The sequence below is a fragment of the Neodiprion lecontei genome, chromosome 5 (assembly GCF_021901455.1).
Source record: "Neodiprion lecontei isolate iyNeoLeco1 chromosome 5, iyNeoLeco1.1, whole genome shotgun sequence".
Taxonomy (NCBI): Eukaryota; Metazoa; Arthropoda; class Insecta; order Hymenoptera; family Diprionidae; genus Neodiprion; species Neodiprion lecontei.
This window is the reverse complement of record NC_060264.1, coordinates 30056334-30078707: the sequence shown is the minus strand read 5'-3', so window position 1 is coordinate 30078707 and position 22374 is coordinate 30056334. Positions and strand designations below refer to the sequence as shown.

Here is a 22374-nt window from a genome sequence, read left to right as displayed (position 1 = left end):
AAGCAAAAGAGATGGAAGATTTTTCACAGCACTGGGAGTTAATTTCAGAACGCACCCTATCGGAACCCGTCTCTCGATCGCGCGTGGTTTTCACAAAATACCAGGAAAAAGTCCTGTTCCACAACGGTCTGACAGTCGTTACATATTTATTATACATACTATCGAAACTTACGATCGCAACTCGTCTGTCGATCACAGTATTGCCAACATTATAGTTCGGATCTAATCTGGTGGTTATTAAATTCTGCAAATATAAAAATATTTACGTAAAGTTTACTATCAGGTTTCCGTTACATGTATGTAAGTTACATGCTGAGAGTTTTAACCGTAATCTCGATTGCTATGTGATTAATCTTCGGAGATTATTTTTCAAATATTTTCTATGGATAGACGATTTTTTTCCCGTTTATGTTCATTGTGATTTATTTTAATGCAGAGTTGTTTCGCTTTTTTTTTCTCATATTGGCCGAAAAATTTACATATCCCTAGTTACGACAAACACACTCTTGAGTTCGTTATTCCGTGTTGGTAAATTTTTGTGACCAAATTCAATCCATAGTTTAAGTTGATTAAAAACTTCATATATGGGCAAGAAAACTTTGGAATTTACTTATTATTTATATGAGGTAAAGATGACGATTTATCTTACTGTATTTATTAATTCGCTATTCCCAAACAACTCGCGGATGTGTTACGGAATGCTACCGAACATTACGTCCCCACCGTATTTTCTACACATAGCTTTTTCTTTTTCCAAACAGAATCAATTTGCATCTTTTTATATAACCTAAGTCGGTACGTTTTGCTTTTACGAAAACATTCGCTAGTCATATAGTGAAATCACTAAAGTGTTGTTTTCAATACAACAGGGCTGTTTTTTCTCTCCCATCGATTCTTCAACGGTCAAATCACGACAACGTATGTCAATTTATTTTCAGATCGATTAAGCATGAGCAGAGCAAGTATTGAGATTTAATACCCCCACCAAAAAAAAAGAAACAGAACAAGTAAACAAAACCCAGCTATCGTTGCAGTCTATTGAACGATAAAGATCAACATCATGGCTTCACGTAAGGGGAAAAGAAATTTGAGAATTACAATGTCAGAGGAGGCAGCGGTTCCGTTGTAAGTTTGTCATCTCTCATCATGCTTACAGTAATCGTATTCGTTCCTGACCGAAAATCATTTATTTTGTTTAATGTATTAACAATTGTTGTCGGATTGACGACGAACACTTGCCAGTTTGTTCACTTTGAACATATTTCACCCAAACTTCGTAATTTATTATCTAACCATTGTTTTTCATAAATTGAGTCAACTGTTATTTTCTTTAGTCAGGTATCTGTATGGCGTTGAAGATCTTCCAATGTAGGAATCTTTTTTATTAACTCAAATGAAACAGTCCATAGTTCTAAATGTATCATCAGTTAAACACAACATCTTTGATATCTGGTGTCGTAGTTCATAATATTTTTTCTAAAACATTGAGTTGCGGTAATTACCTACTTTCGTTTCTGAATCGATCGACTCTTCTTTGGTCTGCTTGGGTGCCTACAGCCCTGCTGTTATTCTTAATTGCATACTGTTCTGCTATTGGTATTGGGGATGAATTTATTGACCCTAGTATGCAGATATTTTATATTTTTTCTACAAGAACTCCCCCGAGAAACTTGGATAAACGAACGACCATAACTATTGGTGAAAAAACGTTCAATGTCGAAGCTGACGATCTCGAAGTCTTGTGCGTTCTTGGACGCGGAGCATACGGTGTTGTGGAGAAGATGAAGCATAAACAAAGTGGTACAATAATGGCTGTTAAGGTAACTGATGTGAAATAGTTAGCTGGTCGCATTTTTTTCCAATTGAATGATATCCATTCGTTTCCTTGCCATTGACACTCCTCATTAGCTCGTCACTTGTCGCACAGTCCAAAGTGAGTCGACCGCTCAATGCCTCGTCCTTTTCATTCTGATCCCAAATACGTAGGAAAGTACGATTGTCAGAAGTTTCACCATTTGTTTATTCAATGTAGAGAATAACAGCGACGGTAAATACACAAGAACAAAAAAGATTGCTGATGGACCTTGACGTTTCTATGCGAAGTTCGGCCTGTCCGTACACAGTACAGTTTTACGGTGCTTTATTTAGGGAAGGTGATGTTTGGATATGTATGGAAGTAATGGACATGAGTTTAGACAAGTTTTATATAAACGTTTACGAACATGGGCGATCGATTCCCGAAGATATACTTGGAAAAATAGCTTTCGCTGTAAGTATTATTCTTACGCTAATTTATGCATTTTATTGATGTTTTAAAAATGATCCGCATATTGCGGAAAGTTTCTTGTCGGAATCAATCAATTTGATTCGTCGTTTCCACATTGATATGTATGACTACTAGGAAATTTGAAAGCGTTTTCTTTCCATCTTCTAGGTAGTTAGCGCACTTCACTATCTTTACTCACAGCTACGCGTTATACACAGGGATGTAAAGCCGAGTAATATATTGATAAATCAAAAAGGAGAGGTGAAGATCTGTGATTTTGGGATATCAGGTTATCTTGTAGATTCGGTAGCAAAAACCATAGATGCTGGCTGCAAACCGTATATGGCGGTACGTATTTCTTCTCCCCTTCTTTGTCGTCTTTTCTCAACTTTTTACTGTAAGCCCTGTTCCAGGGCCTCTAAGTAAAAGATATGAGAACGTTATTATGTAAAAAGTTATTGCGCACACAATTTAACGCCGAAAGAGTAAGAAGAAGGAGTAGATTTACTTATTTTTTATAGCCAGAAAGGATAGACCCAACAGGTAATCCTTCGCAGTATGACATACGCTCAGACGTTTGGTCGCTAGGAATATCCCTCGTTGAACTGGCGATGGGAAAATTTCCTTATGCCTCGTGGGGTACTCCGTTTGAACAACTAAAGCAGGTTGTTAAAGATGACGCCCCAAAATTGCCTCCTGGTAAATTTTCTTCAGACTTTGAGGAATTTATAAACAAGTGGTAAGCGTGTTTCTCGAGGATGGTTTAGAAATAAAGAACATCCATTTTGTAACTCTGCATGTAAAAATGATCAGGACATTCAGAAGAGACATTCAACGTTTTTTGAGGGAAAGGAACTACAGTTTATGAAAAAAAAAAAAAAATCAACATCTATGTTGCCATTACTTTGGGAAAATTAATTCTCAAACTCTCGAATGTTTTTTTTGTTGGCTCCCGATGATTGTTTGCGACAGAGTTTTGTGGAAACAAGATGTGAAACAAATTTGGAAAATTATTTTTCTACTTCCAGCCTAATGAAGGACTACACTGCCCGGCCTAATTATAATCAATTATTGGAATTTAGTTTCTTAAAAGCACACGCTGCTAAGGATACAGATGTAGCAGCTTTCGTTGGTGAAATTTTGAGATTGACAGATTCAGAAAGACCTGTTTAATAGACGTAAAGACCGTTGCGTTCATCATTCACTTTTTCACAAAAATCAATATCCGAATCACAGGTGTATCTTATTATACATATTGGATTGTTAATAAGTTGGATAGCTCATTGTACTCTATGAATTTCATGTTAATTATTTCTTCTTTTTTCTTTCTCTCACTTTTTTTCAGTGTGTGTTCGTTTTGTGTATTAGGTAGATATACATATGCATCAGTAATCAAATTTATCAGTTTGCAGTAATGACATTAATTAAAACGTCTTCGATATATTTAGAATTATAGATACACACTTATGTAGTGTTGTATATATATATTATTATTATTTTTTTTTCTCGCATAATCACGATTATAGAATCAAACGCGGTTTTTGTACATAGATGAAACATTGCTTCCAGTAATTATTTATAATAGCGACAAAATGGTTTTTATCACATCATAAATAAAGTTTTTCGATATCTTCATTGAGAATGAAATAATTTTCATTCCTTTCATCAAATATTCTAATCCATTAATTAATTCAAAAATTAATAACGGCACTAAATTAAATTCTTAACAGAGATTATTGGTTTCTATTTTGGAAACTTTACTACATCAAAATATATGACGCGAGTAAAGTGATGCCAAGAGCGCTAATGCGCTAATTGTCAAGTTTTTTAAAAGTTTTTCGGTACGCTTCTTTTTTAACGTTTCTCCTTAAACGAAGTGATACGCGGAATTGTTATCAGATTTAATGTTAGAATATAAAATGAACAATTACTTGCAAAAGGTGTAGGTTGAATTTAACTTTTAGCTTCTTTGAACAGTTACGTTTTTCTTTTTTTTTCCTTCAGCTGTAATAAATTTTTTTCTCGTATTAGTAAATCATAATTTATCCATGCAACACTTTATTCGTGTCAAATTTTGTCCGTTTTTTATGGAATAATGTAATAATATGTTGAATTTTTCATCCGATTGAAATCAAAGTATATAAATTGAACTGAATGCCCGCAAAACAAGCTAAACAGATTTTGTCTAATGACAAGTGAACATTTTTTTTTTTTATACATGTAGTATGTAAATTAGATTTACGTCAATTGTACATAAAAATTTGGGAAATTACATATAGAACCTGAATATACATAAAAACACATGTGTATTAATTATAAAATAAGAAGTGCATTAACAATCGGTGCAATAAAAATCCATGGATTGAATAAAACTTTGCAATACAGTTATTTACACATATCCATGTAGTTGTTTTTTTTTCTCAACTGGTATTATCAACGCATTATTTCTATCCCTATAATCAAATTGAATGGCTCTAAAACTTTCACAGTTTCTTTTCTTCCCCTCTTCTTTCTTTCGATCCTTTTTCTCCCGATTTTGCTACCTCATCGTTGGGTTTATCCATTACGTCTTCTTCTTCCAATTCTTCCCCCTCTTCAATTGCTGACTTGAATATGCATTTGTATAAAAAAGCGGCTACCACCGAACCGAGAGTCGGTCCCAACCAGTAGACCTTTAAGTGAAAAAATGATCTGTTTCAAGAAAGTTCATTTTTTGCATTTGAATCTGACTTTTATCCTTGAAATTTGAAAGAGAAAACAGGGGGTGGCTGAATTTTGACAAATTATACGATACTTTGGTATAATCTTGCTTGAAACTAGATTGCGTGCAATGTTTTTTCATTTACCCAATGATCGTTCCAGTGTCTGGCAAACAGAGCTGGTGCAAAACTTCTTGCCGGATTAAATGATCCGCCGGTGTTTGAGCCAAAAGCGGTGATACCGGCTATAAAAATCGATCCAATCGCGAAAGGTGCGAATAAACGAACACTCGAGTTACTCGTCCGCATTGTCAGGAGAATAGTCAACATCAGCATGAATGCTGTAAGAAAACATATTCCTGTAAACTAGCGACGTGCTGGGAGAAGTTTCCAGTATTACAAAGCAGTATTGTTACAGTTTGCCATTTTAGTTTCTTGTGGGTTGAACAATTCATTTTACAAAATCATCGACAATTGCACTGTTGCGTTCATAGAGGAATTTTATTCTTGGTTGTCTTACTGACTAGCGTTTCGATGAGCAAAGCTTGCGTGGCTGTAATGTACTCGCTGGGAGCTGTGTATCCGAGTGTATAATTTCTGTAGAAAAATTTCCGCTCTCTGTCGAAGGGAGTTACGCATAATAGCAACAAAACTCCAAGACAGCAACCAAATAGATGCATCACAATGTAAAGCGCACCTCGCAGCACCTTTGTCTAGAAATATTTATGAATAATGGTTTATTGAACTCGGTAATGATGAAGTAAATATTTTTCTTGGACATGAAGCGAACCTGTGTTACCTATTATATTTTTTTTTCGTGACAGATGCGTCTGTAAATATAATCGTTCTGAGGAGGGACCCCACCTCTGCCGAAACGTAACCAATTTTTTGGTGTTGTTACTGACATTCATTTCGAAGAAAAATATTTACTTCAGAAATATTTATATCAAGTTCTAAAATTTCTTTGTCAAAATTTCGGATTGATTCGGGTTGAAAACCATGTTTTTAACGACTATTGAGAAGGTCTGATACAACTTCTGGTTGGATTTTCAAACCTGCGCAACTTGGGCTCAAACATTTTTACGTTTAGTCAATACCGTCGGTTCAGTTGATTGATTTTACCTCATTAATGATCATTAGTCCTGCAGTGATGGCAGGGTTGAAGTGAGCATCCGACATGTCGGCGAACATGAATGTGCAAACTGTGTACATTAAGCCAAAAGTTAGAGCGACACTAAACATATAAAACGGTGCTTCGGGATCAAATTTCATAGAGCTTCCACAGCCAAAAAAGCATATCGCAGTACATCCGATGAATTCGCCCAGCATGGCGTAAATTAGGCTTGCATCCAGCTCACTTAATCCTAGGCAATCGATGTCTGCCATTTTTACGTCTAGTTTATTTTTCTTTGAATGCCTACAGGTTTTACTTCACAAAAAATTCCAGTCAGATGTTTCAGATTCAGGAGTAAGTCATGTGTTACTGCGGTTTGCTCATTTATATTGGATCAAAGAATTACACAACTTTATTCCTCCTTACTTTCCACAATTATTCAGATTTAAATTTTTGCTGCGTAAAAAATATTTTCAACGCCGAGATCATCAGATCATTACGATGTTCCAAAACTGTTTAAATAGTTTGGTACGTAAAAAATTATTTAAATCGAACAAATGGAAAAAGAAAGAGACAGGTGATTGTTTAAAAATCGTATATTCTATCGCGTAAGGATTATAAATTTTATCGTTTCTTTTCTGTCATTCTCGTTGCTTATTATATTTAAACCTGGGATCAGCCAGAGCGTGGTATCCAAAGGGAGTACATGATAAGGATTGTTCATCAAAAAAGAGAATGTTTGACTTGTGTTGTGTGAAAAGACATAAATGGGAAACACGATCGTCCACTGCTACAAAGCGATGCTCCAAGGAGTGCCCCGTACACCAAAGACATCCATACAAGAATACCAACTATTACTGCGAATGCTATTACGTGTCCACGTTTACGAATTCGGTTCCATACAGTATTGGCGGCTCGCAATCTCTGTTCAAATTCGGCCTGTATTATGAAAAGACGTAGAAGACAATAGAAAAATTTTGATTCTCAGAAAGTTTGTCACGGTTGCAACGTCAGCCCTTTGATTCATACTTCGTGACTTTCAACGAATGAAATACATCGCGCATACTTGTCTTTCGTTGAATTTTCGTATCTGTTCTCGCGCCAATCGAATCACCTTACACTTAGCGTGACGTATCCGCTTGACCACTTCTCCATTCGTCTTTGATTGGTTAAAAGTATCAATATTATCTCCAATTTCGCAGTCCAAACCTAAGCAGCCTGATCTATTGCAACATTGAACGGTCGTCATACCATGAAATACTTGTATCAAATTCGTTGGATGATAAAATTATATATACATATAAGGTTCGGGTAATTAAAAAGGTGTCCCCTTGTATGGATGTCAGAGTCCATAATATTTCTAAAATACACATATTTTTCGCAGTACTCTGAGGTTGCTCATAATTTACTTATTTCTGCCTTCGTATGTTTAGGCGCATGGCAAATGAGACAAGCAAATAAATTACCGTCGGTCTGTCAAAATTTATTTACATCTTTTTAGAACAAATTAAAATTTCACTTATGCATAAATTTTTACGTCCTGTTCTGAGACTGGAAACTTCGAGGTGGCCGGTTTGTAAAATATTTCCCTGAATATCACGTTAGTGTAGAATGCTTTAACAATTCTGCTACCCTTATGTACAAAATTATTTACATTGGAACAGGTTTTATCTATTAAATTTTCAACAAATACTACAATACTATCCGCACACCATGAAAACTCTGAAACGCGTTGCCCGCCACAAAAACCAAAGAAGTCGCAGTGCTGTCCAAATATCCACATTTGCGAGTCTATTCCAGCTGGCGACTACGAATACAAGCCCCCTCTGAAACCCTTAGAGCCTAAGAAAAGGATTGAAGCAGATATTGATAACCCCGATTGCCCTTACTGTAAAAAGTAACTGTTCATTTTATATTATAGCATAAATAGAAACGCGATGGTAATTTACTTTGAGAAACTACGAATGCGGAAAATGCAAATAAATTTATTTCAATTTTGTCCTATGCAGTACAATTTTGATATTTGTCTTTCGCACACCCTGAAACATGTACACGTTACACAGTACACCAGGGTATCCGAAAAGGGTACACAAGAAAAATAATACTCAACTACTAGTTTGATTCGTATTCTTCATTAAACTCGCATAAATAAGTTCATAAAAACTTTCCTTAAAATTAATCAGAATTTGTTTCACTAATATTATCTGTCATTCAGACTTCCACATCATAAACCACTTTCATAATATTTAAAATAAATTCAATTAGTTCTTGGCTTCTTTTCGGGTGGGGGTTTCATGTCCTTCTTTTCAGTCTTGATTTCCTGTTTAACCTCCACAGCTGGAATAGAAATTGAGTAATAAACTTCACTTCTATAAACAAGACGTAGGATGTTTTTTGCAATGGGTAATAAAAAGCCAATACACACCAGATTCAGGGGCTGGCTGTATCGGTTTCGGTACAGTCAGAGGGAACTTACGAGTCAGCTCAGCTAACAACATATCAACTCTCTGACGCTGGAACAATGAACTAGGCTCTTCTCTAACTGGTACTTCTTTTTTTGCTGGCAGGGATTTTCCATTCTTAAAATCCCACGTGTAACCCTTGCTAGGATGATATCTAGAGCAAGAACTTGCTTCCTCAATGGCTGATTGCAAATGATGAACGGTCGACAACTGAAACCAGGGTAGAATCAACAATGAATGAAGAATAATAGATGTTTGAATGAAAGTTTAACAGATTAATGAGAGAAATCTCAAAATTGCAACTAAATTGGAACTCGGATTTCCTAATTTTTTATCAATCTGATAGTTTAAAAACCTAGATATTTTAATCAATACCTGATCGTGTGTATAAAATCAATAGTCTAGCTATGGCTATAGGCTATAATGGCTAGCAGCAGTCGTACCAGTCTTGAGTTGACGACAGATCCTAGGTCAGGTGCTTGGTAAACTACGCCTGCTATGATGTAGTAATCTGCTAAAGGGGTGGCTTGGGTGGGTGAATGGCGTTCTTGTTTCCTTATCACGTAAAGTATTGGCTCTTGAACGTGTAACAATATATACTCAAGGCCTGTCATATTTCTGAAATAAAAATTGTAATCCTCTGTAATTCGTTCTCAGGCGTGATTACATACCCAGCAGCTGTATTAGTGACGAGTTTTCTTACGTTAACTGCTCTGGATTGAGACGTTGCATTTTTACTATTTCGTTGTTGCACGTTCTGTCAAAGAACGGATTGCTTTTTTCCGAAAAATACTCCATTATGTTGCTTGGATTTAGCATCGGGATCAAGGCACTGTCATGCCATGAAAGTCCCAGTGGATTATCTGAAAATATAGTTCGCATTAGACAAAAGACTCCAGTTATACGAAAATCTATTAAATATATGTAGTTTATATTTGTAGTGGCAAAAATCAGGGGATAGATGGTTCATTAGTTTGTTTATAGGTTATGTTTTTGCTACTGCAAATATCGTATTTCTGATTATACACACCAGGAACTGGCGGTCTTCCCGGCACCATATTGATTATGGAATTAGTATTTTGTCGATATTGCAATGTTATTCAGTTTTTCGAAACATAACCGAGTAAATATACAGGTGTAAAAACGTATGTGACAGAAATAGGGCTTGGAATCAGTATGGCACATCAAGCCCTCACACCAAGTAGCATCTCATACTCTTATGTGTGCTAGGTAAAGGCAATCGCGTTACACTCTGTCTCTCTCGCTCTGCGCCATGATTGGCTGAGCGAGCATGTTTAGCCAATCACGTCGCAGAGCGAGAGAGACAGAGAGTACACTCGATACTATCGCCACCTATGGTGAAGGTGTTTGAACAAGAAGCTTAAAAGCTGTCTCGTATTGCGAATGCGTCGGCAAAGAAGGACTATTGGTTGAATAACAAAAGCTTACCTCCATCCAATGCTATATCGAACTACGATTGGGTTTATTTGAAATTTTGTGAAAGAAAATGTACACAATTCGGTAACTTAATAGGGTGGTGCCTAGGTCGATTTCGACGTTGACTTATATATCTCTAAATATCGAAGTCCACGTATCTAAAACTCGAAAAAGGGCTTAACAGTCGCATTCTAAACACATAATCCCGATCAAAAATACTCCGATACATTTTCCTTTGGCGCAGAAATATAGAAATGGTATGAATTCTACGAATTTATTATTGTCAGTTCTTTGTTTTTGTGTCAAATGAAAATGCATTATAGTGTTTTTGCTTAGAATTGCGTATAGAATGGGGCTGTTAAGTCCTTATTTCAAGATATATACGTCATTACGGTAGGAAATAAGTATTATTATCATGACCCTAAAACTTGTCTGAAAGCAAGCAAAGCAAGAAGTGAAATTCAATTGTATATTGAAAACTGTAAGTTGCGGCGTGAAAACAAATAATGTGTACGATATTTAAATTCTGTATCTTTTATATACCTATGTATTGTGTAGTTCAAACCAATTCATATTCGTTTATTCAAGTAGGACAATCAGTGGCAATCAGTGCCGGGTATAGGGGGAATGACAAGTGGAATAATATTTGTATTGCGTCGCCGTTCGTTGTCAGAAGCCGCAAGTCATCGTCGTGTGGCATTAATGAATACGAATCGTGATTAATTATGTATTGACGATGACAGTGAAAAAAATTATCGAGTAAAAATCCCATTATGCCGCATGCACGCCGTTATAGACGGTTGTAATCAGTTCTAACGCATTAGTTGCATCGATTATCGTTGAGGCAATTAGCTTCCTGTTAATTTTACTCTACCAGGAAATTTTAACCGGCAATATACTCGGGCACATTGCATTGAATTCCATTGCATTGACGCTGCGGAAGGCGGCATTTCATCGTCGTTTCAAGTTTGTACGCCGCTCCGAATCCCCCCCGCTGACTGACGCGTGATCCCACAATCAGAGAGAATCAACAATCCCTGTATCGGTCGGTTAACTCCAGCGTTCGACCGGCTTCGAGGGTAATTCATTGTAGGATTCGCAATCGGTGGTACATTCGGCAGTAAAATTTGTCTCATTAATCAGGATGATTAGGAAAGTTGTTATTTTCGGGGCCACGGGAATGACTGGCCTCTGCGCTCTGAGCGCTGCGGTTGAAAAAGGTGATTTTTTTTAGGTTAATTATAAACCATTACGTAATTTTCGTGTATCGAGTGAGTACAATATCGTAAGCCTCTATAATGAAATTATCGGCCTTTTTTGAAACAGGGAACCACAAATTCGCATATTTTCATCACGCTATCAAAGCTTTACGTATTTTATCCGAGCCATCAAATTTTTTTTTACCAAAAACCAAAAAAATTAGACGAAAGAAACTTGTTATTTGTACTTATCAATAATTTTTCACGTCGTATAACAAGGTTGTTGTTTAATTCGTCCAGGACTGCAGGTGACAGCCTTTGTGAGGGACGAAGCTAAAGTTCCGCTCGACATTAAGGAGAAGGTGAATGTTGTCGTTGGCGATGTTACAAATCAAGAACAAGTTTCTAACGCTGTGTCTGGTCAGGAGGGTGTCGTTGTTGTCCTAGGAACAAGAAACGAACTAGGTGATAACATAAATCTTTGACTTGCACTCGTCAAGCTGCAAGTACCGCTTATTAATTTCAATGAATGTTGACCCAAGTGTTCACAGCACCCATTATCAACGCTTTTCGTAACTGAAGTTCACAGTTGAAATATTGTTTTGCTTTTCACTGGATGAAAGCATGTTTATTTTATTAGCCAAAATTATATCTGCAATGAATTTACGTTTGCTGCAATCGGTCTGCCAGCATTTATGAAATTGATGTGCGATATTTTATACGTAAACACTGCATTTCTGAATTTGACAGAACAATCGATGTTTACAAAAACTGTTGCTCTTTTGTTCTTCGCAGCGCCGACTACGGTACTTTCTGATGGTATGAAAAACATAGTCGATGCTATGAAAAAGCACAACGTCGAAGTGGTCTCTGTGTGTTTATCAGGTGATTCTTTTTTCTGATTCAGTCTATTACCATCTATGGGTTTTTTTAAATCGAGAACTTCAACCGAGTTGATGCAGGCTTTGAGAAGTAAAATCCAAATTTGTATGTTGCTCTGTAGCTTTCCTGTTTTACCCACCTGAAAAGGTGCCGGCGATTTTTAAGGCTTTGAATGCTGATCACGAACGCCAGTTTGAAATAACTAAAATGAGCGGGCTGAAGTGGATTGCTGTATTACCACCTCATATCGCAGGTAACTCTTGAGCTCTTAAAATTAGCTTAATTCCAGAGCAGAATGTATGAGGTACGAAAATCGTTTCTCCAATTTTCTCTTGCCGATTTACCATGAATGTCTCTCTTACTTCCAGATGCTCCAAGCACGAAATATGTTATCAAGTACGATGAATCTAGCGGCCGTGCTATATCTAAGTATGATTTAGGCGCTTTTTTAATAGAAAGTCTCAACCAGCCAGAACACTACCACAAGGTATGTGGCATCGCGAATGTTTGATAATTGATTGAATTTTTTAAATCTTCATGTTGTCTTTCCTCAAGTTTTCGTACAAAATATCAATAATGTAATGTTCAATTCAACAATATTCTATTCTGATCGATTTTTTGCACACCCATTTTTTATTCTTCTATTTCCAATTCTTGCATTCATGAATCGGGCTAGAAAAAGAATTATTATTGTTTTAACTGTCTGAGCGACGAGTTAACAATACGAATCGCTTTCTGTTAATCCAAAAAAACAGCTTTGTCAATTCTCAGGTAACATTTTTGCAGCATTTCAGTTGACCTTATTAGATATTTTTAATCTGTAAATCAGACATAAAGACAAAACTAAGGAAACACAAGTTTTTTAAAGTTCGTTGTTTGGTAAGGAATTGAAAATGAAAAATGTCCAATAAGAAGTAAAATTCTGGTAGATGTACTAGAATATCAGATTAAAAATCGTTTTAACAAATTGACCAATATTGAATATCGTGAGAGCTTCTTTTGATATATTCATTCGTTCTAATTTTAACTGTTTAGTGCAGCTATAGTTAAAGTGTAAATCAAGTCTATCTTTGTTATTGAAAAATTAAGAATAATGGTGCAATAGATTCAGTTTGGTATTTGTATCGTCGATCAATTGGTTTCGTATCGCAATGCATGCGTGTCTTTGGAAAATCTATAATACAACAAATTTGTTATCAAACGAAGTAGCAGTAAATCAAAGCGCGGAGAGACTAGACATTCATTCGCAAGTAGCGTATAGTTTGCTTGCGATATCTTGGTTTGGAAATATATTCGCAATTAGACAGGAGTAAATAGTGTATGTGATAAGAAAGTTTGAATTCATTGGACATTTTTACTGACTCAGGTACACATAGTTATAAAACAAGTATATTTTAAGCGGAGCCGTTGAGGTGATTGCAGGGAATATCACAGAAATTGTAATATACACATAGTACTGTACACGTGTTACATGGTTACACATTGTTGATAAGGTCATTTGTTACATAACCAGTAGTTGAAAAAGAAAAAAAAATTATGTATATCATGTATGCGGCTTTCATTTATAAATACAATATCATTAATAATAATGATAATAATGATAATAATTAGCGTTGCAATTCCACCAAAATGATGCGATGGTTCATAAGTTCTTCATCATGTATGTTTTTCCCGCTGAAAATAGCAAACTGGTATTCCTTAGTATACTTGGCATGGGTGGAGGAGGAGGTCCTATCGACGTAGTTGTGTTTGATTGTTTTTGCGGAGTAGAGTGTGCAGAATCTTTTTCGCGATATGAATTTTCATGCAAGTTTAACGGGTCGCAAATTCTGTATCCCAATTTTTTGTAAAACTCCTCTTGTCCCTTCGTCGATAGAAGAACCTTGGTTATTCCTCTCTTTGACACATATTCTTCCGAACGACGCATGAGCAATGAACCCAAACCTCGTCCTCTACATTTTTGGTCAATTACAACTGAAATTTATTGAAACATTTTTTAGTTTTTTGAACCTTTTTTTTTTTTTTTTTTTTACACATTAATTATGCAATGAACCTCTCCTCTGTATAATTTTTTTCAAGTAAAAAATGGAATCGAGTGGCTTCAAATGCATGACTATTTTTATAAACAAGTATAAATAAGTCAGGTTGTGAATGTAAAAATTTGATACGAAATACGAGCCAAATTACGATCCGTATAATTCTATACTGTTTAGAAAAATATCTTATTCACCAGATTCTAAGAAACAACAATCGCACATATTTGGTACCAAGGATATTTTACAATGTCCCACGACATTTGTATCATCCAAAAGTACAAGACACGTAGGAAATTTATCACACGAACTGTACAAGCTTCTCAACCTGTGAAAAAGAAAGTAAATAACAATTAAATCAATATATAATTTCAATCGGAATGTGTGGAGAAGTTTGGAGTAATATACGTTTAAGATATTCGGGTGATATTCTTTTTTTTTTTTTTCAAAATTTTCTGCAACTACTTCAATTGTATATTTTTTTCATAAACCATGATGAATTTCAAAAGAAGTATCCGAAAAATTCGCAGACATTTTTTCAACCGACACCCGTCGGACTTTTTTAATTTTTTTGTTTCCAACGACTTACCGACGTTTACTCGAATTCAACTTACCGCGCCGTTTCGCTTCTTGGCCATTCGGAATTTACTAGTTTTGCACACTGCCGCGTTAGATCCATACGCTTGTGCAGCGGTACCACCGAATAGGGCGTGTCTTTCATTATGCTCACACGATTAGGTTTATTTCTATAAACGTTTAATCGGTATAAATCGTTGTTGCAAAGATTAATGGCCGCTGCTTCCGAAGTATTTCTCCGGAAAATTGGACGAACAACTGTAAAATCTAAACCAACTCATTCTCAGTTTGTGCTAGAACTATAAATATACATTTTATTTCTGGCGCGTTATTACGGACGGCACCTGATGCTCAAATATGTCGGTTGTGAAAATGAGTTTGTAATTTTCTTTCAACGTTAATAAAAATTTATTAGTTGTTCGAGATCCTTTTAGTTATAATAAAACGTGACGAAGTCAAGCACTGAATAAAATTGGCACAGTCGATTAGACGCGTATGAAAATTACCTTGACCGTATAATTGTTATTAGAACGAAGACTTGAAACTCGAGAAGTTCCTTGAACTCTACGTCATGAATATTATTAATGGAGTTTCTTTTACATAGGAAAAGTTCGGTCTTTTTCTCATATACATATTATTTTTTAGCAATATCCTTTTAATATTGATTATTGTACTCTACGTAATTTAAGAAAATTTCTATTCTGTCAAATATGACGCAGAGAAAACCTCGACACTAACGTCACGTGTTTGTTGTGATAGGCTACGGTCATGAATTACGTTGTATCTAGATACGAAATATTTGAGATTGATTATCGTCAGCGAGACAAGGCCATGTACAATAAATGGCATCGCCGCTCGTGTCTCTAGTATCGATAAGTGTAGCTTCTTAAATGTAGCTATATCGTAGCTTGTTCTTTGTATTACATTTTACCCCTGAAATCGTTTTGAAATTTTTTCATAATTCGTTATTTGGAAGACGAAAATATATTCGTGTAATCTGGTAGTCAAATTCTATCACATAAATAGTATTGACGTTTATTTTCCAAAATAAAAATAAAGGAGTAATCTTATACAAAAGTATGTTACAATATTTTAAATAATGTAGCACCGATTATGGTTAAATTTTTCCTTAAACATCGGTCATATTGAACTTCAGCGGACTTTTAGGCACGTTAATTATCTTGCTGGTGAATTCCATGTCTTTATGATGCCAGGACACATTGAAGTTCGTTATTATCTGCAAGTAGGGGAAAATGGAAATTTACGAGGCGATAGTCCATCGAGTAAAAAAGGTTTCAGAATTGTGATAATCGTTTATTTACCTTTGTAATAAGAGCCTCAACTTCCATCTCTGCAAATCTTTTACCAATGCACATACGTGATCCATGGCCAAACGGCATCATGGCAAACTTGTGGGCGTTATTGAAATGCGGACTTGATCTCAGCCATCTTTCGGGCACATATTTCATCGGCTCGGGAAATACTTGAGGGTTTGTTGTCATCGCCATGTGACAAAGAACGACCGGAGTCTGCGACCAGAATCGAAAACCGAAGCAGTTGTGAATAATTAAGAAGTGAGATAACTGATCACTGAAGATGTGTTCAACTTTTCAATATTACAACCGTTCCAATTCAAATGCTATATTTGTCTGTTCTCACCTTTTTTGGCACCTGATAACCACCAATGACCAAGTCGTTAGGTAAAAGTCGTTGATTCGCGTATGCTATCGGTGATAATCTGAAAAGGGCGAAAGCTGTGTTACAATTGGTAATGTGTGATTAATCGATTGATCGGCAGCTTCGATCGATCGTTTTTTCGATTAATCGAATAATCGACGATTTAGTTAATCGTTATTCCAACTAATCGAAGTTGCTTCATAATAACACAGCTGGTCAATCGGTATATGAATCGAAACCGTCCATTAATCGATTAATCGGAAAAGGATTAATCGAATAATCGATTAGACGAAAAAACGATATACGAAGCTCTCGATCGATCGATTAATCGCACAGCGCTATTGCCAACTCGTAAAGAAAAAAGATTTCCGTAATTCTAATATGAAGTGAAATGAACCTCGCAGCCTCTCTCATGCAAGCCCTCAAGTATGGTATTTTCTCGTTGTTTTTCGCTGTAATCCTTCCATCTGGTGCATACTCCGTCAACTCTTGTCGCAGGATATCCTGCTTGTCAGGATTTTTAGCCAGGTAGTAAAGACACACCGCTGCAGTTTGGGAAGTCTAAAACAAGGAATTTCACCACTCGTAATCAGATGTGCACGACGAGTGCAGAACAGAATTAATTTGACACCGAGGTGAAATACGTACGGTATCGATACCCGCCTGGAGCATGTCCAGAGCCATGACACAGGCAACTTTCTTATCGACGGCGATCAGCCTTTCGAGAACGCTCTTGTCTTCCTCGTCGCTTTTCGGGTGCTTTTTTATCCTCTCTACGGCCTCGTTGACGTATTTCATCGCGGTCCTAAGATAACGTCATAGTCAATATTCACGTGATTAAATTAGTTCGTGAATTACGCACGTACATACTCACTCGTTGAAATAATCCATCGTTGAGATGAACTTCTTCCAGTTCTTCGTGTCTACCCAGTGGTGAAGCGACGGTTGTGCTTCCAGCTGGTACCACAGCTCGAACCATGCCAACACCGTCTGTATCAAACGTTGCGCCTCGGAGTCCTCAGAAAGATCTCCTTCTAGGCATCCGAACCTCGTGTCCAGGGCAACAACCCCGATTGCTGAAGAAAGAATCCGTAAATATTCCTAGTATTTTTTCCATGCGAACAATTACGGTGTGGAAAAAATTCAGACTAACTAGAGCTGAGCGATTAAGCGATTAATCGTTTTTTCGAATCATCGATTAATCGATTAATCGAGTATTTCGATTCATCCTTTTTCCCATTAATCTATTACTCGACGATTTCGGTTTTCCAATTAATCGATCAATCGACGGTTTCGATTAATCACTTTTTCGAATAATCGATTAATCGAAGTTGCCTCAACAATACTGCAGGTCAATTGGTATATGAATCGAAACCGTCGACTAATCGATTAACTGAAAAACCGATCAATCGAAAAATACAATCGATTAATCGAAGAATTAATACTCTACAATACTCACACTCTAGAGCCCATCTGTTCAATTCGTTTGAAAAGTTTTCTGGCATCTCGAAATTTTCGTTTCGAATCAGTCGAATTCTGGAAGAATATTGACGTGGTGAAAGATTGAACATGTTCAAGTCACCCAGCATGAGTGAATGATAATGTATACGTTAGAATTGAATTACGAAGAATGAATTGAAATTCAATCGTATATAATAATATCATCTCACTTGCCTTTTGACAAAGTCTTCGGCAATCTTGTCTATGGCGTCGACGTAGAGTTTGGTAATTTCGGGACGCATCAGGACTTTGTTCACGACGCTTCGAAACTTCCACCATTCCTCTCCCTGCCTAGTTAACGATAATTACAGGGCTGAGGTTAGGTTTGGTCATTCTGCTTGCATTATATTTATACCTAGAATTTTTTTAATTTACCGTATTTATTTCCTTACGTAATTAGGAGACCGTACGCTTCGTCGTAGACCTCTTTCCGTATCACTCTTCGATAGCGGTTAAGAGTTTTTATCTCATCCCTCATCGGCCATTGACCAGAGTTTCTATAAACCTGAGAAGTAGATCCCGATTAAAATCAAACGATTAAAGGGAGGTGTATAAATCCTTGTTCTTCATATTCCCATTATAATTTTCTTATCCTAATAACAATTGAAAACCTTTTCGGCCTCGTCAGGGTCGTAAACAAAGACGGATTGCCGTAATGCAGGTAGACCAGCTACGCGTACCACATTGCCAAATTTCTCATTGATCTTCCGTATGAAGACACTGTTGTCTTTCTTATCTTTCTCGTAATATTCGCCTAAAACGTGGTTGAAAAAAACGTGTAGGACGAGCATCAACAATTACTTATTTTTTTTTTCTTCTCTTTTCTTTTTTTTTTTTTTTTTTATACATCAACTTTCTGACTCACCGATAAGGGGTAAGAATCTATGAATATTTCCGATTAACGGAAGTGGTTTTGGCCCAGGCATTTCATCGAAGGGTTTCGCGTCTTCCCACGAAATCGGCTTAGGAGTCGTGGCATTTTCGTTGGATGTTGCTGCAGGACAGGCGTTTCCAAGCGATCTGACGATGGTTCGAGTTTGCCCCTGGGCACCAACTTTTACAAATTGTAAAATCTTGTTCATGATCGATCAAAAGTTCATTCCAACTTTTTGGCAAGCTGCTCGGTAGACTGCACTCTTTGATGAAAGAACGCTGTTACTGTACAATTATCGACTTTAATCTCGACTGAAAAGTAACAGATAAACAGAGCTACGTGTATGTTTTCTGATAGCCTGGGTTGATTCTCTCACAGATAGCTCGAATTCGAGAACTGAACACAGACTGAGAGTAATATTTAGCTCTGGTTACCGCTCAGTCCTTAACTATTTTCATTTTTTACCGCAACCAAAAAGTATGGTTTTAGGTAAAAAATGAAAATTAGTTTTCTAGCTGTTACCGGAAAGTCTGGTATCCGTTACTATTCTTTCTCATTACGATCGCTGTTGCTATATTTTCTTGCAACTGTTGCGAAAATTTAATGCTCGTGCAAGAATAAATTGACGTTAAAGCCTTGTTGAACTAAAAAAGTAGAGTAAACCTCAGAAACTGATTTTGCGTTGCAATAACCAAAAAAGGAAAAAGGACAATAGCGCAAAATGGTAACGCGTACCTCGTTTTTCGTAATTCCAACAATATTCAAACAGTTTTTTTTAACGATACCTGTTTTACTGAATTTCTCTAGTTACTATAAGAAATGAAATTTTTCTCAGTGCATGATAAAACCAGTTTTCACGTGACGTCGTCAATTTTGCTAGGTGTTATATCGTTAGCACCGTTTATATTTTCAGAATTTTTCCTAACATGTTTACTAATAAGTCGGAACAAACGCTACCGGACTTGAAGAATACAAAATTCTACGCGCCTTCAGATGGTCTCTATTCGTTTGGTGGGTCAGGGTGGCTGTTACTCCGTCAATCGATAAAGTGCGGTTCATATCACAAGATCCATATTATACTTTATTGCACGTAACGTGGCCTTTAGCGTTCAACTTGGTGCTCAAATTGACGACGTTCGAGGCAGACGAGGATTTGCAATTTTCATTAATTGAAAACTGGTCTTGTACTTATTAAATAAAATTTGTTTTTTTTTTGGTACAAGCCTCACACGCTAAAAAAATGCAAACACCGTTTGAGATCGCATGATCCCATTGATCATTTGCTTCTGTCATTCGTAGAGTTTTCATTCTCTGTTTTTCATACGCGACGTCAATAGCTTGAGGCGTGCGGATGTGACATAATCGTGGATGTTGGGTGCGGTATAACAACTAACCGCTGGCCCCGACCTTGAATTAACTTCCTCATTTCGAAAGTACGAATCAAGTTATTTCATAGCAATTTGCAACCAGTCAATTACTGCCGAGTAAAAAGTCACTGCATTATCGTAGGTTGGTATTACTTTTTACAAATCAATGCATAGGTAGACCTTGTTGTTTGGTCGGGCTTGACAAGCTAAGGCACCGTTACATTGCAGCCTCGATTTATACAGTTACTTGTGATGTTTGCTCTGCAGATGTTAACTTTAGCTTCTGGATATGATTGAGACTGTGCACTTCCAATTTAAAATCCCTGATACGATCATTCGCTGATAACTTTTGCTATCTTGTATCACATTGTGCCTCCTCGTCGGAAATGTTGTTTATATCGATAGGTTAATAATCTCGTGTAAACAACAAAAAGTAAAAACAGTTTGTTTTCTTATCTAATCTGGGGGAAAAAACGTTGCACTGAAGGTCGGACGATAGATTAAAGTGTATTTGCAGCGAGTTGCAGTACGTGGGGAAAAAAAATGCGAGATAAACATATGGAAATTGAAATGAGTTACTAACAGAGTACGTTTTTTTTGCTTGCGAGTCTTTTCGGGCCCAGCCTAAATTTCCAATATGAGTCGTAGGTGAAATCGAAGGCGAATATTGCAAATACGCGAGGTGAAAACACCGTTATATCTTTGTTCCACACGATTGTTGTGTGACGAGATTATGTTACGCGTTTCTTCGCGAAGCACGAAATTGAGGTTAGGATCGCGTAATGTCAGATTTGTTCGCGACTGCGCATGCGCCCTAACTCCTAGAACAGAAAAGTGGTCTTTTCTGCACTCCGCGCATGCGCATTCGCAGACTAACTCGAACGTCGTACAACCGAGTACTTTGTTTACTCAAGACACGCGTGGAAAAATACCTAATACATGCTCGCGTTATATCTTCTAATCTTTGTTTTTACTGTTCTAATCACTTCGAAATGATTTGCAATGAATTTGAAACTGTCTCAATAGATGGTAAACAACAACTGTACAAACATTTTCGTTGTATGAGTTCGATCTTAACTGCTCTTGGTAAAGCACTACTGTCGTCGCCGTCCGGTGATACACTGCCAGAAGATATTCCGTACGCGATTGAGCGCCGCTCGTGGAATGTCCAATTCTCTCCCGCTCAACTCTGGCAGGCAGAGAACTGTGTTACATTATTCAACTTAGCCTTGTAGCGAATCACACCCACTGGCGTAGGAATTGTGCATGTGGTACAAATCCAGCTCTCTTCTCTTGTCTTATAACCCCAGAACTACCGAACCGATTTTGATTGTTTTTTTTTTCCACGGATAGATGGAAAGTCTGGGGTCAGAATTTAGGCTATATTGCGTTACAACCAGATCAATAGTTGGCGAGATGTAACGTTATTTTTAAACCATGTCGGAACGGTATCACACGCTTATTCAAACGCTGACTACACTCTTTCGGATGAAGGAAAATTGTTTTGAATAGCTTTCAAGGTCACGACGACATCTACAAAAAATATGTTCAACGGTTTTGCTACAAAAAGCATTTGAAAAAGTAGAAACAACTAATTCGTAGACTTTTGTCGGGATCTCGATTTTAATGTAAACATTTCCCCGTAGTTTTCGCCTCGTTAATGATCGTCTCGCAGTTCCAAAGTCTTGAATTCTTGTGTCGGTATGTCATGAACAAGCTGTAAAATATGATTAACAATATCTAATCGTTGATTCATTAACTGTTATCTATTTCTCGGTACTCCGGATGCAGTAACAAAACATTGTAATTTTATTTGTAATGCCATTTCATCTTAGTTCTGATCGGTTTTTAAGTAACCGTCCCGTCAGGTTGTGTTCCAAGCTGACGACTATCTTTTGGCTGTAATCTTGATCTCTTTTGGGCCGTTGTTCTCTCAGCTCGGAATCAGTCAGGATTTCATTTGAAATCGAAACACCGTTTATCGATGGATTTTAATGTATCATACGAATTATTATCTTTAGCTACGTCATGGGTTTTTTTTGGGTAATTTTACTATTTCCAAAAATGTAGGAGGAATATGGCCACGAGGGAATTACGATATATTGAAAGAAATAGTCGAAGTATATTCGATTAATTTTTATTTCATCGTAGCATAATATGTTTAATAATAATAGAATAATTTCAGACGTAGGTATTATATAATGTTTTACATGTAATATGTATAATGTATGTATTTATATAATTTATATAATAATATTTATATTCATTATGTATAATATGTATATTAT

General features: G+C 36.6%; 7 protein-coding genes across 16 annotated transcripts in view; 3 read left to right on the top strand and 4 right to left on the bottom strand.

The window, feature by feature from the left end:
* Nucleotides 1-22374, top strand: part of LOC124294734 — a 147981-nt gene that overhangs the window by 11357 nt on the left and 114250 nt on the right. The gene's annotated exons all lie outside the window — the stretch shown is intronic.
* LOC107221267 (dual specificity mitogen-activated protein kinase kinase 6) lies at nucleotides 165-4179 on the top strand. 5 transcript variants are annotated; one of them, XM_015660194.2, is made up of 7 exons: nucleotides 165-300; nucleotides 939-1125; nucleotides 1655-1820; nucleotides 2033-2269; nucleotides 2435-2614; nucleotides 2788-3005; nucleotides 3295-4179. In XM_015660194.2, the coding sequence occupies exons 2-7, from the start codon at nucleotides 1061-1063 to the stop codon at nucleotides 3437-3439; spliced, it is 1011 nt and encodes a 336-aa protein (XP_015515680.1). In that variant the 5' UTR covers nucleotides 165-300; nucleotides 939-1060; the 3' UTR covers nucleotides 3440-4179. The 5 variants fall into 5 exon arrangements, with proteins under 5 accessions (XP_015515680.1, XP_046597477.1, XP_046597478.1 ...); XM_046741521.1 differs by having other exon boundaries at nucleotides 166-296; XM_046741522.1 differs by having other exon boundaries at nucleotides 168-300; nucleotides 1632-1820.
* Nucleotides 4298-5575, bottom strand: LOC107221260 (aquaporin-like). Its single transcript, XM_046741527.1, has 2 exons — nucleotides 5113-5575; nucleotides 4298-4938 (listed from the first exon to the last, which is right to left on the bottom strand). The coding sequence occupies exons 1-2, from the start codon at nucleotides 5299-5301 to the stop codon at nucleotides 4750-4752; spliced, it is 378 nt and encodes a 125-aa protein (XP_046597483.1). The 5' UTR covers nucleotides 5302-5575; the 3' UTR covers nucleotides 4298-4749.
* Nucleotides 8045-9778, bottom strand: LOC107221268 (mediator of RNA polymerase II transcription subunit 6). Of its 2 annotated transcripts, none has more exons than XM_015660196.2 (5): nucleotides 9572-9778; nucleotides 9245-9404; nucleotides 8985-9159; nucleotides 8556-8751; nucleotides 8045-8416 (listed from the first exon to the last, which is right to left on the bottom strand). In XM_015660196.2, exons 1-5 carry the CDS (start codon nucleotides 9597-9599, stop codon nucleotides 8337-8339), a joined length of 639 nt encoding a protein of 212 aa, XP_015515682.1. In that variant the 5' UTR covers nucleotides 9600-9778; the 3' UTR covers nucleotides 8045-8336. The 2 variants fall into 2 exon arrangements, with proteins under 2 accessions (XP_015515682.1, XP_015515681.1); XM_015660195.2 differs by having other exon boundaries at nucleotides 8505-8751; nucleotides 9572-9769.
* On the top strand, nucleotides 10762-13663 carry LOC107221269 (flavin reductase (NADPH)). The gene is made up of 5 exons (XM_015660197.2): nucleotides 10762-11198; nucleotides 11478-11642; nucleotides 11973-12062; nucleotides 12181-12312; nucleotides 12428-13663. Exons 1-5 carry the CDS (start codon nucleotides 11123-11125, stop codon nucleotides 12568-12570), a joined length of 606 nt encoding a protein of 201 aa, XP_015515683.2. The 5' UTR covers nucleotides 10762-11122; the 3' UTR covers nucleotides 12571-13663.
* Nucleotides 12848-15518, bottom strand: LOC107221264 (N-alpha-acetyltransferase 80). 3 transcript variants are annotated; one of them, XM_015660188.2, is made up of 4 exons: nucleotides 15175-15518; nucleotides 14707-14935; nucleotides 14290-14420; nucleotides 12848-14033 (listed from the first exon to the last, which is right to left on the bottom strand). In XM_015660188.2, the coding sequence occupies exons 2-4, from the start codon at nucleotides 14811-14813 to the stop codon at nucleotides 13702-13704; spliced, it is 570 nt and encodes a 189-aa protein (XP_015515674.1). In that variant the 5' UTR covers nucleotides 14814-14935; nucleotides 15175-15518; the 3' UTR covers nucleotides 12848-13701. The 3 variants fall into 3 exon arrangements, with proteins under 3 accessions (XP_015515674.1, XP_015515675.1, XP_046597480.1); XM_015660189.2 differs by having other exon boundaries at nucleotides 14707-14838; XM_046741524.1 differs by lacking the exon at nucleotides 15175-15518 and having other exon boundaries at nucleotides 14707-15164.
* On the bottom strand, nucleotides 15662-21291 carry LOC107221271 (probable cytochrome P450 49a1). 3 transcript variants are annotated; one of them, XM_015660200.2, is made up of 12 exons: nucleotides 21137-21291; nucleotides 18711-19003; nucleotides 18457-18599; nucleotides 18238-18350; nucleotides 18020-18136; nucleotides 17805-17881; nucleotides 17220-17421; nucleotides 16994-17150; nucleotides 16743-16906; nucleotides 16328-16406; nucleotides 15991-16197; nucleotides 15662-15905 (listed from the first exon to the last, which is right to left on the bottom strand). In XM_015660200.2, exons 2-12 carry the CDS (start codon nucleotides 18925-18927, stop codon nucleotides 15798-15800), a joined length of 1584 nt encoding a protein of 527 aa, XP_015515686.1. In that variant the 5' UTR covers nucleotides 18928-19003; nucleotides 21137-21291; the 3' UTR covers nucleotides 15662-15797. The 3 variants fall into 3 exon arrangements, with proteins under 3 accessions (XP_015515686.1, XP_015515685.1, XP_046597471.1); XM_015660199.2 differs by having other exon boundaries at nucleotides 18711-19030; nucleotides 21137-21269; XM_046741515.1 differs by having other exon boundaries at nucleotides 18711-18981; nucleotides 21137-21225.

What these genes read in the sequence shown, in the direction of transcription:
- LOC107221271 (XM_015660200.2), bottom strand. Translation starts at nt 18,927, where the DNA reads ATGAACAAGATTTTACAATTTGTAAAAGTTGGTGCCCAGGGGCAAACT. An exon ending in ACCCTGACGAGGCCGAAAAG is followed by an intron (nt 18,351 to 18,456) that starts GTTTTCAATTGT and finishes TCTACTTCTCAG; the next exon opens with GTTTATAGAAACTCTGGTCA. An exon ending in GAACAGATGGGCTCTAGAGT is followed by an intron (nt 17,422 to 17,804) that starts GTGAGTATTGTA and finishes TTCTTTCTTCAG; the next exon opens with CAATCGGGGTTGTTGCCCTG.
- LOC107221260 (XM_046741527.1), bottom strand. Translation starts at nt 5,301, where the DNA reads ATGCTGATGTTGACTATTCTCCTGACAATGCGGACGAGTAACTCGAGT. An exon ending in GACACTGGAACGATCATTGG is followed by an intron (nt 4,939 to 5,112) that starts GTAAATGAAAAA and finishes TTTCACTTAAAG; the next exon opens with GTCTACTGGTTGGGACCGAC.
- LOC107221268 (XM_015660195.2), bottom strand. Translation starts at nt 9,599, where the DNA reads ATGGTGCCGGGAAGACCGCCAGTTCCTG. An exon ending in CTCAATCCAGAGCAGTTAAC is followed by an intron (nt 9,160 to 9,244) that starts GTAAGAAAACTC and finishes TTTTTATTTCAG; the next exon opens with AAATATGACAGGCCTTGAGT. An exon ending in CTGTCGTCAACTCAAGACTG is followed by an intron (nt 8,752 to 8,984) that starts GTACGACTGCTG and finishes CCCTGGTTTCAG; the next exon opens with TTGTCGACCGTTCATCATTT.
- LOC107221269 (XM_015660197.2), top strand. Translation starts at nt 11,123, where the DNA reads ATGATTAGGAAAGTTGTTATTTTCGGGGCCACGGGAATGACTGGCCTC. An exon ending in GGTCTCTGTGTGTTTATCAG is followed by an intron (nt 12,063 to 12,180) that starts GTGATTCTTTTT and finishes GTTGCTCTGTAG; the next exon opens with CTTTCCTGTTTTACCCACCT. An exon ending in ATTACCACCTCATATCGCAG is followed by an intron (nt 12,313 to 12,427) that starts GTAACTCTTGAG and finishes TCTTACTTCCAG; the next exon opens with ATGCTCCAAGCACGAAATAT.
- LOC107221264 (XM_015660188.2), bottom strand. Translation starts at nt 14,813, where the DNA reads ATGAAAGACACGCCCTATTCGGTGGTACCGCTGCACAAGCGTATGGAT. An exon ending in CCAAGAAGCGAAACGGCGCG is followed by an intron (nt 14,421 to 14,706) that starts GTAAGTTGAATT and finishes TCTTTTTCACAG; the next exon opens with GTTGAGAAGCTTGTACAGTT. An exon ending in TTGTTGTTTCTTAGAATCTG is followed by an intron (nt 14,034 to 14,289) that starts GTGAATAAGATA and finishes AATAAATTTCAG; the next exon opens with TTGTAATTGACCAAAAATGT.
- LOC107221267 (XM_015660194.2), top strand. Translation starts at nt 1,061, where the DNA reads ATGGCTTCACGTAAGGGGAAAAGAAATTTGAGAATTACAATGTCAGAG. An exon ending in GCTGCAAACCGTATATGGCG is followed by an intron (nt 2,615 to 2,787) that starts GTACGTATTTCT and finishes TATTTTTTATAG; the next exon opens with CCAGAAAGGATAGACCCAAC. An exon ending in GAGGAATTTATAAACAAGTG is followed by an intron (nt 3,006 to 3,294) that starts GTAAGCGTGTTT and finishes TTCTACTTCCAG; the next exon opens with CCTAATGAAGGACTACACTG.